The sequence below is a fragment of the Balaenoptera acutorostrata genome, chromosome 5 (genome assembly GCF_949987535.1).
Source record: "Balaenoptera acutorostrata chromosome 5, mBalAcu1.1, whole genome shotgun sequence".
NCBI classification, from domain to species: domain Eukaryota; kingdom Metazoa; phylum Chordata; class Mammalia; order Artiodactyla; family Balaenopteridae; genus Balaenoptera; species Balaenoptera acutorostrata.
This window is the reverse complement of record NC_080068.1, coordinates 28170411-28183449: the sequence shown is the minus strand read 5'-3', so window position 1 is coordinate 28183449 and position 13039 is coordinate 28170411. Positions and strand designations below refer to the sequence as shown.

Genomic DNA, 13039 nt, shown 5'->3' with positions numbered 1-13039 from the left:
TGTGCAGGACCAAAGGGGAGCCAATGTGGTAGGTGGTGATTTTGTTAAATGAGAATAATTGACGGTCCCTTCTGCCATTAGCTATTAGTCAACCTGCTTCTCTACCAACTTTTTACCAAAAAATGTGAACTAGAAATAAATCATTTTCTGGACGGATTTTGCGTTTTCCACTTCCTAAGCTCTCTTTCCGGTGGAGGGGCTTTTTCACACTAAAATGACTCAATTGGGTCAGGAAGCACGAACCACGCGGCATTTGCAAGCTTGCTCCTTTTTTCCTAGAAGAATTGGTAACTATCTAAGCAGTTGAAGGACGGTACACACACGCTTCAGAGTCTAGTATATCGTAAAACCTGCAGTTCATTGACTCTTTTCCTCCCTAAAAAGTGCAGACCTGGTTCATCCTGTATCGGGTACCTCCGGGGCCTCCCCTCTCTGCCTGCCACCCTCTCCCATCACCCACAGTCCCTGTGGCCTGAACGAGGGGCCGGTTTGTTCACCACAGAGCTGGACGTCCTCTGAGAGCAGATGGGCTTCTGCACTTTACAGACTCTGTGAGGCACAGGAAAAGAAAAGGGGCCTAAGGATGACCATCTCCACATTCTGAGAATGACCTTGCTTGGTGCTAAGTTATAAGTACAGCATCTTCTGTTCTCAGAACACAGGCAGAAAGTTAAAGATAACCAAATCATTTTTCACATGTTCTATTTCTCAATTGAAAAAGCCTTTCTTTGGTGACCTAGGATCCTGCGTACTGAAACAGTACTCCCACCCCACTTCCCTCCCTTCTTCCACTGTCTCTTCCTTTTGTTCTGTCAGTTCCAAGAAGGATCCATGACTTTGTATTGTCCATGCGTTCCCTAGATGTTAAGAGACCAAGCAAAAGGCAGTGTAGCTTAGTTTAATGGGCAAGGGTGCAAAATGCGATGCCAACATGGCTGCGTTCAAATTCTGTCTCAGCCCACGGGCATGGACAACTACTTAACTTCTCTGTACCTGAGTCTCTTCATCTGTAAAATATGGATGATAATAGTAATCGTCGACACCCTATAGAGGGTCCTTGTGAGGATTCAATGAAGTTAATATACACAAAGCCCTTTAGAGCAGTGCCAGATACTTAGTAAGCAATACACATGTCAGTTGCCATTTTTATTGAGCATGTACGATGTACTAAGAACTTTAACATGAAATATCTTATTTAACCCTTTGCAGCTCCCCTATAAAGCTGGTATTTTAAAAGCTCTTTTCCAATGATGAAACAGGCTAGGGAGGTTGTTGACAAAGATCACTTCACCATCAAGTGGCCAATATGGAATTCAGACTCAGATCCTTCTGATTCCAAATTCAGTGCTAAACCACTGCACTCTCACTTCCCAGCGTGAATGGATCCGAATGCGGAGCATTGCAGCGGGGTGTCTGGTCTGAGACATGCTCTGTTAACGTAGTATCTTCTCTTTATAGATAAGACCTTTCACCAGTCTTAAGCTGCCTTGACTTGTCAAAGTTTCTCCATTGACTCTTTGCCCCTAACATTGCCAGTCCTTTTGTGCTTTTCTAGTATCCAACCTCATCCCCTTCTAATTCTCCACTTCTTCAGGAGAAATCTTTTCTTTTCTATACAGGATAAAGCTGGCTTCCAGGGTAGAAAGTTATTTGCAATGTTGTTTCCCTCAGCGATTGCCTCCGTTTCTTCTGAGCGGCTAGATGGTAATAGGGCTTCACTCCGCATGTGCGTGAAAATCTGCTGAAGAGAACACGTGACGATGCAGAGCTAGCAAAACCTAGGATGCGCTTCCCAGCACGTAGCGTGGCCGCCTCTGCCTGCTTCACCTGGAAACCTTCGGGTTGGTTGGAAATGTACATGTGGTCTTTACCTGCCCTGTTTCTTAAGCTATTTTTCAATCTGCCTGTGTCGCTGCCGCTTTGCAGTGTTGGCCACCAGAGTCACCACGTCCCATATGGACTGCTGCTCTGGCCGCCTGCCTTGGATTCTCCAACCCACCGGGCAGAGCTTCCTGAAACTGAAATCATACTGCGTCCCCGCCTTACTGAACACACCGCCGGGCTTTCCAGGACTGTTAGGACAAAGCCGGGATCCCTGCACTCGGTGTGCCCACCCTGCCCGGCGCTCCAGCTTCACCCCGCTCCGCAGACTGGCTGTGATCTCTCACTGTGCAGGGGACACTTCCCCCAGCCACTGGGAACCCTGACAACCCTGCTGTCCATTCAGGTCTCAGCTCAGCTGTGGCTTCTGCAGGAGACCCGCTCCTGGCCGGGCCCGCACTGCCACCCCGCGCCCCTCCCTTCCACAGCGTTAGTCTAGTCGTGGTAGCCACGCAGGTCTTTGAGCCCTCTTAACATTTGCAGCCGTAGCCAGTTTCGCTGATGTTATGTTCCCAGTGCCTGGCATGCCCAGACACTCACTAAATTGCAGTTACTGCAAAACTGAGGGAAGGAGGGCAGTGCACACCTTTCTCTGTGGCAAGGAGGGTGATATTCCTAGATACCTTAGGGGGCCTCTCTAGGGGATCTGGGTGTCCCCAAAGGAAGTCTCCACATTTCAGACCAAACAGTTCCATGAGCTTCCTGAACTCTCAGATTCTAGCGTCATTCCAGGGTAACCGAAGGCCCATTGCCTGACGTTTACCCTGTGCCCTTGGGCCAGCCGGTGGTGGTTCCCATGTGAAGTGTCCACTCAAACACAAGGATGTCACTGTCACCTTGTATAGATGCTTCAGAGCTGAGGAGGTGGGATTCGAGAAATCTCACACTCTGGGTCTGACCAACAATCCTCCAAGGGCTCTACCTCCTTAGAAGTTCTTTGATTCTAAACAGTTTTCTTTGTGGAAGAGTTAGAAATTAACTGAATCTCTCCAGTGGTCAACGGACCCTTCAGTATCAGAGTGACCTTTTCTTCATGAATTTTATGCAAGGAAACTCTATTCTTTTTGTCGACTTGTGAGGAAAGGTTGATTAATTTATGCTCCCTTTTGAGCTAGGCAGAGATACAGATAAAAACAGCTTACGCTGATTGAGCACTTACTGTTTGCCAGACACTGTGAAAAGCACATTCCATGAGCCATCTTACTCAGTCCTCCTAGAGTGGGTATAGATGCTATTAACGTCCCATTTTATAGACAAGAAATGAAGGCTCAGAAAAGTTAAGCGATTTGTGCAAGGTCACACAGCCGTAAGTGGTGGAGCTGGAGTTTGGACCTAGAACTGCCCACTCTCAAGTGCACTCTCTTAGCCTCCATGCTGCCTTGCCTTATCCTTTCACAAGTTTTGTATCACTTGCAGGTTTTGAGTTGTTTGGCACAAAACAACATGTCTCCCCACTCCCCATCACTGACTAGCCTATAGCCAGTTCACTTTTTAAGCCTATTTAAATTGTTTTATGTTTAAGATACAAATAAAAAGCATGCCACACATTTTCAGAACTCTAATGGAAAACTGATGAATTCATAAAAGTGCTAACAAAAGATCAAGATAAAAAAAATTAATTACATGGGACTGAGTGAACTGATGAGGATGATTATAATTTTTGTGACATTCTGTTTGAATAAAAAAAAAATCCCACAAGGACTCAGAGGCAAAAAATATACAAATCAATTTTCACTGCAAAGTAAAGGAGCTGTTACAGTGGAGGATTACTGGACTGAATGTCAATATTATGACATAGTATGAGTGTGTTTCATGTTTGGTAATTGCAATCATTGTTGCTTTTGTTGTGGTCATCTATTTACAATGCTTGGTGTCAGTTTATCTCTTGTAAAAATAAAATGCAGTGTGTGTGTGAAAAAAAAAAGAGAGATAAAACAGTCTGAGGAAAGGGTAATGATTAAAATTTTATTATCATAAACAATACAAAAAGAAAAGCATGCCACACAAAGTTGCATCAAATCTAGCCTGAGTCATGTGAAACTATACTGTTAACTGTGTTTTATTTTTAAAAGATGGATATGTCTTCCATTTTTATCTTAATCTTTCCTTTTTAATATTTAATAACAGTAAGCCATAGCCTTTTGGCATGTTTAGAAAAGCAGCACCAGTCATAGGAGTCCTAGGCTTGCGTGACCCCAGATATGTTCCTTCCCCTGATCTGCAGTTTTGCAGGAACCGATCCGGCAGGCTGTTCATCTCTGACTTCCGGGAAGGTTCAGCCAATCAGAGCCTTCTGATGTGGTGGGGGTGGGGCTTAAGAAAGAGGCGGGGTATTTCCCTCCCTCCCTGCCCTCCCTGTCTGCGTCCTGCTGCGGCTGCACCTCTGTGGTTCCAGCTCCCTGCTGGGCAGGCTCACCTTGCCTCCAGCTTCCACCAGGTGACCTCAGTTCCCTGGGCTCCATTTACCTCTGCCTTTTGTCTCTCCAGCCTCAGCGTGCTGGTGGCTTCCTGCTAGCTCTGGGCTGCGCTGCTGGCGCCTATGAACCTTCCATCACCTGTGCACCGAGTGAAATTTGCTCTGTTGTACAGTAATAGGGCTTCCCGTGCTCCATGTTGGACTCCGTTGTGTATTCCAGTATTCTCACACGTAATCGCAATATAGTTTACTTTAGAGGCATGGGAGATGGAGCCTATGACTGGGTTAAAATCCTCTGATTAAAAGCAGCCAAAGTGTTTGTGTTCACTATGGCTGTGGTATAAGGGGAAAGCCCTGCCTGGGTGTCTGGTGTCTAGTTCTCGCTGAGTCACTAGGGGAGCTTAGAATCACTCAAGTCAAAGCCTCAGTTTCTTGAAAAATGAAAGTGCTCCCCGGGGTCCCTTCTGGCAGCCCCATTAGCTGGCTTTAACTCCTTCCAAACCAAGACAGTTGTAGGATGCAGACTCAGTTCCTGTGGGGGACCAGCGAGTTGTCTCCATCGGCTCGGCGGACCCTGACTCCAGCCATCTGCCCTTCCGAGGGGTGCCATTGGTCCCTGAGGGGTCAGGTGACAAAATGTGGGCGAGCTGGGGCAAATCTGTCACCACTCTGGAAAGACCTCCAAAACAGGCTTTTCTGATCTGACTCATGTGCTTGGTCTTCATTCAGGCACAGCTCGCTCCCAGATCATACAGTGCAAAAGTAAAATTTACTGCTCAGCTGTCCTGATAGTGGGTTTAACAATGTATCAAAGATGTTTCATCTGTTCACCTTAAGTATACAACCAATAGGCAGAATGTGAAGATGGCACTTGTCTGGTGTAATGTAGTCTCTCTTTCTCCATTTTAAGCACAATCTTATAGTCTCTAAATAGCATTTAAAAAATACGTTGTCCCACATGTTGTTTGTGTATATGTATATATTTGGGGCCAGATGCTCTGGGTATCTTCAATAACTTTGATTTACTAAACTTCCCTCCTCCTTCCCCACCCCCAGCCCTTTCTTTTCAGAAGATACATTTAGACAATCACCATTCACCTCCAATTCAAAAGACCTGCTGCCCAGTGAATCTGTGCTTCACGGAAGAATATCAGCTCCAGGTATGGAAACATTGTCAATTTTGCTTCTACTAATGGTTGCTTAAAAATTACTTTTCTGAAATGTGTGGATTCTCAGATACGTTCGTTCAGTTTATAGGCTGAAGTTACTCATCTGAAGCTAGGTTTTTGAGAAGAGAGAGAAAATTTAAATAGCCACAAAAGTTTGTTAAAAGAAAAAGCAGACAGTAAGAAAGCTCTTCTTCTTTGCTGCAGGAGCTTATTGTTCTTTACCGGCTGATGTTTCATTCGTAGAGTGAATTCCTTTAAAATAGCGAAGTATAACCTGGAAATAATTTGCTTTCCACGTTGTCAGTATTTTAGGCAGGCAGCCAGGAAGATGGAGGAGGACGGTGGCAAGACCGCTAGTCGCGGACCGGGAAGATCATGACCCTGGGGGGGGTGTAGGCCACCACAAAGGCCACTTCGGTTTCCATGGCAGCAACACAGCTTGTTAAGACAGTCTTGCCACCCAGATTTCGCCTCTGTTCTGAGAGGATCCGCATAGATCCATCTACCGCTCCCTTTTGCCACCTCAGCATCAATGCACAATTTCCTATCCACGCTTCCTTTTTCGTTGCTCCCTTTCCGAGCAAAGAGAAAGATGTGCTTGCTGTCCCCTTACCAACAGCATGGCCATCCCTCAGAACTTACGTGTGCATTCTCAGAGTTGTCATGAAATGAGAACATTTGAGAACCCCTGCCCTGGAGTCCCTCCTCCCTTCCCACCCCTCCCCCCACCCCAGTACCACCAGTCCAGCTGCCAGGAAGCTTTCGGCTCCCAGTCACTGAGAGAATTTCAGAAGCTCTTGGTGGCCTCCACACCCATTCATGTGTCCAGGAGAGACCAAGGCCACATGTGTGCACGAGAGGCTCACAGCAGGGTTGTTGGCCGGGAATTCCTGCAAGAATAAAGTCCGGTGTCCCCCTCACACGCAAGGAGCCCATGTCACAGATGCAAATGGCTGCAGGGCTGAGTGTTTTGCAATTCAGAAAGAGCCAAGGAGCATCTTCTGAGATACTGGCTTGTGGATATCACAGGTCGTTGGAAGTGGTCCGTGACAAACAGTGGGGAAAAGGGCACTCCTTGTCGTTCTTTAGTCTTGTGATGGCAGATCCATTTCTCCTCATCTCTATAGAGTCCAGGGACCTGCAGCCTTGTTAGCCTGGCAGGGCTTTTCTATTCAAACCCCATAAATAACATGCTTACACAAAAACACATTACGTAATACCTGGTTCTAGAGGTGGAAAGAAATTCTGGTTAGTTGATATCTTCATTCTCAAACAGGGGCTATTTGAACTACTGTTTACTTCCCACAGTGTCTTTTTGAATAACCATCTCCCTGTTCCCCAAATTATCACCCTGCTGTTAAGTTGATGGATTGTGACTTTCTAATGTCAAAATAACTGCCTAGTAATTGCCTGTCAGAATGCTGTGACCCATACAGCCAGCATCCCATGATGTATATACAAACCCTGCATTGCTGGCTTAATGTGTGGCTTGGCTATATCTTAAGAAGGGTTTATTGGTCAAGTTACAGCTCGCCCTCAAAAAGTAATATGTTTAACTATGTGTGTTGTGTTGTCGGCTGGGGAACTTCCTATGATTCGCTTGACAGACTTTTATTACAAATTAGATAAACTCACCCTTAAAAAGTTAACTCTTATTTTGGGGGGAGAAGTCAGCATAACTGGGATTTTTTTAATGTAAATCCACCATTCTTGAGGGATAATCAGTCTCTGTTCTTGAAAAGGCAGAGGATAGGCAAAATGACTATATTTAAATTTTGCCAAAATAGACAACTAAAAAGGGCCTATTTAAAGCAAGCAAGGTAAAAATGCTTTAGAAATGGAGTTAAAATTAGAAAAATTAAAAGTGGTAAGGACAACCTGGTGATCACAAAGTTCTTGTAATCTGAAGATATATTTTGTAAGGAAAACCTTGATAATTTGGATGAATTGTGGAGAAGACCAATCTGAACTAACAAAAGGTTGCAGTATGGAGACTTCAAGAAAACATGTGTTTGACATCTGGACAGTGATAAATGGCCGTTGTGTACTACCTACTCAAGCTCCCTGGTCCCTTACCCACAATTCTGAAATCCATAATTTTTTGAATAAGTTGTTTGGTGGCAAAACCTAATGGGAGGCTGTTTATAGCCTTTATGTATTATGCCAAGGATGAAATCCATACATTTTTGTCACAGAAATATCAATGTGCTTGATTATGAAGGCCCATCGGAGTGTTACATAAAATAATATCTTACGCACCATATTATCATCTGAAATCGGAAAAAGTATGAATCCCAAAATACATCAGGCCCCAGGGGTCTTAGATAGATATGGTGGACCTACGTCTGTTCCAGGACTCTGCTAAATGCAGTGCTGGGAACAAAGAAATTTTGAAGCCACAGTTAAAGATCTTAAGATTCTAGGGTGTAAGAATCATAAATTCCTATAGAAGATTTCAGAAGACCAAGTGGGCAGCAGATTTCGGAATCACTGACGATGTGGCAAGAACGAGTTGTCCTACGAAGATGCTCTAGTACTTACGGCAGTGTTGTTAACGAGGGCCTGGATTCGAGAAAAGGAGGACGGGGATAGGACAGGCAGGAAATGGGCTAGTTGACTAGTTTGGTTGGCTTTGTTATCAGCAGGTTGAATGAGGGACCTATGGCGGCTGTGTAGAAATGGGGAAGCCAGGAAGGAGATAGCTGGCTTTAGTGACTAGGCAGAAAATCATTTGTTGTGAGTATGTAAATAAAAGCCTCAGCACCCTTGGACATCTTCTCTTGGGTAATTTAAACGTCACCATTAAAATATTATTTCCATTCTCTATTTACTTAGCAAACTTCTTCTTGCCACACATCATGCAGAGATAAATGTCAGCCTGGAGAATGATCTCAGAGTCCCAACTAGTGGAGACCATAATTAATGAGGTTTAATGTGCCTAGTTCCAATCCAAGAAGGCCCTTGCAAATGCCGAAAACCCACAGCATTAATTCAACGATATATATTGGTATATATTTATATACCTCTATCAGTGGGATGAAATTCTCTCCCATTCACCTTTGGAGTGAGACCACGGGGCAGGGGAGTGTACCACGTGAGACTGTCGTTGAAGGCCTGGCAGCTCCAGGCCAAAGCGATGCACGCAGTGGGTTGTGATTGTGTTTCAGGCCTGTGGAGCACGAAGCAAGCGGTGTGGGAGAGAGCAAAATGGGGAGAGGTGGTAGCACCACGGATCATGGAAAAATTGAGAATAGCACTGTTAACTAGGCATTTGCCTTCGGCAGATGGTCTCTAAGACACACAGCTGCCACCATCCCAGAGAAACAGAATAAACACAGAGCTTCGCAGTGTCCTGGACCCGGTTGTTGCCACTATTTCTAGACTGACTTTCCTGTGAACCAAAAAATGCTCACGAGCCAAGACCTAACATTTTTACTTGCTGTGAATGTCTTAGGCGGAGGTAACACCAGGAATCCTTAATAAAACAATGAGTTAAAAGCTGCTGTCATTGTCTGCTGGAGGGATGTGAGGACAAAATAACCTGAAGGCCATGAATAGGTGACTGAGTGCACCCTGGCTAGTGCCGTGGCTGGTGGGGATTGTACAAAAGAAATAAAAGAGATTTCCTATTATGGGGGAGATAAAATTACAGACTCTGTGTAATTTAATGTGCTTTGTCTAATTTATAGTTGTCTCACTTTGTAAAAGATTTACACTAATAGAGGAAAGATTCTGAGGTCAGGTGTTTTTCAGGGCACGAAGGGCAGTTCTGTGCAAGGAGTAGACCCATTGCCATGTACCTGCAGCTATTTCTGTTTTCCCGTCGTCTTTCCGAAGCATAGGCTATTAAGAGAAGGATTTACGTCTCGGCACTGCTTTTAAGCAATGTGGAGCTTCAGTTCTGTTTTATTATGATTTTGAAGTCACAGTATGTTTGCTCTGTATTAAGCCAAAAAAACAAAAACACAAGCAGAGCGGGTGTGAAGGAAAATGCAGGTCTCCGTGGAACTCTTTCACTGTGTTTGGAGTCACCGATGCTTCTGTTTGTTATTTCAGATGGAGCTTGGAGTCAGACAATGTAAAACATATCAGCAGTTGTATTTGTAAATCCCTTCACCCATTATTTGCTAAATTCCCTTTAAAAAAAGAAACTCTTTTTGTTGTTATTGTTCATAACATCCAAACAAGAAGTGAAGGACGTGGGCAAAATTTAGTTCAAGACTTGCTATGCCAATCAGGTTTGACGTTAAATAAAAAGGCACGTTTAGAATGGTCTGCCTTGTCCCCAGGCCAATTCTTGATCCATTTTCCTCTCTCCGTTCTGCCCATCACTCTAATACAAGTTGTACCATGTCATATACACTTTTCTGAGATCTAAATTAATGGTGCCTTGCATTAGAGTACCACCAGTGACTAACTCTTGGCCTGCCGTGCAGCTGCCCAGATAGGAATGACCTCTCTCAGACAGTGGGTTTAAAAGATGTGCATGTCACCTTTGTTTATGTTAAGACGTCCCGACTCATATCTCGAGAGAGAGACATACCAAGCTTTCCTGGATTACAGCAAAGTGTTTTCTTCAATCCTTTTTCAAACACAGCAGATTCTTTTAAAATTCAGACTAAGTCATGGATAAACAGTGGAACGTTGGGTGTTGTTTGGTGTGTATCATTTTGTGGCTTAAGCTCCTTTTTGATTAAACAGATCCATCCTGTACAGAGGAGGAAGTTAATAGTTATCAAGGACCTGCTAAATTGTCAGGCCCGGGATCTGTGTCATCTCATTTAATTTTGAAAACAACCCATTGAGACATAGGAATTATGCTCAATTTACAGGTGACTAAATGGAGGTTCAGAGAGATTTAATACCCTTTTTCCAGTTTCATTGAGATATAATTGACATATAACATTGTATTCGTTTAAGATGTACAACCTAATGATTTGATATACATATTTTGCAGAATGATCACTGCAATAAGTCTAGTTAAAATCCATCACCTCACATTGTTACAAACTTTTTTTCTTGTGAGAACCTTTAAGATCTATTCTCTTAGCAACTTTCAAACCTGCAATGTGGTATTGTTAACTACAGTCACGGTGCTGTACATTTCATCCCCAGAATTTATTTATCTTATAACTGGAAGTTTTTACCTTTTGCAGAGACATTATGGGTTTCATGGGTTCAGAGATATTGTGGGTTCAGTTCCAGGCCACCACAATAAAGCCAATATTACCATAAAGTGAGTCACACAAATTTTTTGGTTTCCCGGTACATATAAAAGTTATGTTTACACCATACTGTAGTCTATTAAGTATGCAATAGCATCATGTCTAAAAAACAACATACATACCTTAGTTAAGAGATACTTTATTGCTAAAAAATGCTAGCCATCATCTGACAATGCATAGTTGCCACAAACCTTCGATTTGTTAAAAAAAAAAAAAGCAATATCTGCGAAGCACAATAAAGCAAGATATGCCTGTAATAACTTGTTCAGAATCATCCAGTTGGTGAGTGGCAGCCCGTGAATTCAAACCCAGAACTCCACAGTGCATTTTCTCTTTCTGCCTTGTCACACTGCCTCCTAAGTCAGATATGTGTCACCAGCAATGAGCAAAGAAGCACATCTCTCCAGTGTTTGCCCATACGTACTCCCAGTTGACATTTGAAGTAGTACTGGTGGATGGCCTTCTTTTAGTTAGGAATAAAAAGTAGTCCTTTAAGTAAGATATTTCAAAGCAGTGACAAGATAAGAATGTACTGTTTATTAATATAATGCTACTTTTGTCCTCTTCCCTTTTAATTATTTTCTTTCTTCCCTTAGTACTTTGATATCTAGTAATCATAGTCACTTGGAATGTTTCTTTCAGTCAAGAAACTTTAAAGAAACAATGTTTCTTTTCAGTAACCTTTAATGGATTGTCTGAGCTGTAGAAATAAGTTTCATGAACCTGGTTAAAACCTCCTGGTTAAATAAGACACATAACACTGAAGTGAGTGGTGATCTGATGAGCAATGCAAAAGGAAAAGTTCTCCACTGGGAATCAGGAGAACCCGGGTTTATCCCTAGCTAAGCTTCCAGTAGAAAGAGAATAGAAGAGCTTCAAGCTTCTTCCACATTCCCTCTTTTTCAAAAACTGCCATCTGTAGTGGTACTGTGACCTCAACTCAAGTTTCTTTATTTTCCTTGTGGAGCCAAAACTATATGCTGGTATGGGGAACATCAGTTTAGTCTACTAGAAATTCTACCACACCCACTAAGAGTTGGGGAAGGGACATAATCCTTGAAGGACAGTATTGGGGATGGTAGTGACTGAGAAGTGGGCACAAGAAGGGCATCCGGGAAGATGGACCGTTTCATTTCTTGATCTGGCTGCTGATTGTATGCATGGGTAATTTTGTGAAAATTCATCCAGCTGTGTTAAGGCTAATTGTCTTATTCACAAATAGGTGGGTCTTGATGCCACGTGGCCACCTCCAGGCCATCAATACGAGTGCATCTTCACTTCAGAGACTATGAAAGTGATGACGATGCCAGCTGTCTTTCAAGTAGACAATTTTTAGTTTACAGGAACATTTCCATTTGTAGCACAAAATTGCCCCGAATTAAGTGACATATAGGTTGATATCTCTGATTCCCGTTCTGTTTCAAATTGGGAAAGTATTCTGCACTGCTTACAGCATTTCTCTGATGTACTTACAAAAGATGCGCTATGTAGTCTGTCCAGCTGTTTACTAGAGGGAGAAGGTTTTGTTGTTACAGAGCTTCCTGATCCAGATAATGTTATTTGAGGCTAAAAATGATGTGCTCGCAACTAGCTCCATTTGTCCCTCACCAGCCTAGTTTGGTCTCAGTCAGAGTGTAGGTGAATTCCAAAGGGGAGCTGTTGACTCCATTAAAAATTCTTTGAAGAGAAAGGTCTTCGTGTCCAAGTTAGTCCTTCTCAAAAATGTGACTAATCAGGTCTCTGCAGACCAGCGGTTGTGGTGTTCACATACTGAAGGGGTTTAATTATGGTAACCTTTCCAAAGGAGAAATTTATCTCCAGTTTAGATGCCTCACCTGAGCTATCTATGGAAAGCCACAAAGACAGGGGACAAAACTGTGGTCGCTGGGCTAAGTCCCTTTATCTATGCCCAGATAGCACCGGGATTGAGTCGCTTGGTATTGAAGATAATCATCAACACTTTCGTGTTTGTACTTTGCGGGAAATGGTGACATCCAAAAGCCCTTTTAAAAAACCCAGTTTTTTGGGCTTCCCTGGTGGCGCAGTGGTTAAGAATCCGCCTGCCAATGCAGGGGACGTGGGTTCGAGCCCTGGTCCGGGAAGATCCCACATGCCGTGGAGCAACTAAGCCCGTGCGCCACAACTACTGAGCCTGCGCTCTAGAGCCCATGCGCCACAACTACTGAGCCTGCGAGCCTAGAGCCCATGCTCTGCAACAAGAGAAGCCACCGCAATGAGAAACCCGCACACTGCAACAAAGAGTAGCCCCCGCTCGCCGCAACTAGAGAAAGCCAGCACACAGCAATGAAGACCCAATGCAGCCAAAAATAAGCAAATAAAAAAGTTTT

General features: G+C 43.7%; 1 protein-coding gene across 5 annotated transcripts in view; it reads left to right on the top strand.

Annotated features, from left to right (window-relative positions):
• The window catches only part of ZNF827 (zinc finger protein 827), a 178445-nt gene that overhangs the window by 110481 nt on the left and 54925 nt on the right, over positions 1 to 13039 (top strand). For all 5 annotated transcript variants that reach the window (XM_028168320.2, XM_057547146.1, XM_057547148.1 and 2 more), the window contains exon 8: positions 5354 to 5457. In XM_028168320.2, the coding sequence (XP_028024121.2) occupies positions 5354 to 5457 (104 nt within the window). The remainder of the gene's footprint in view (positions 1 to 5353; positions 5458 to 13039) is intronic.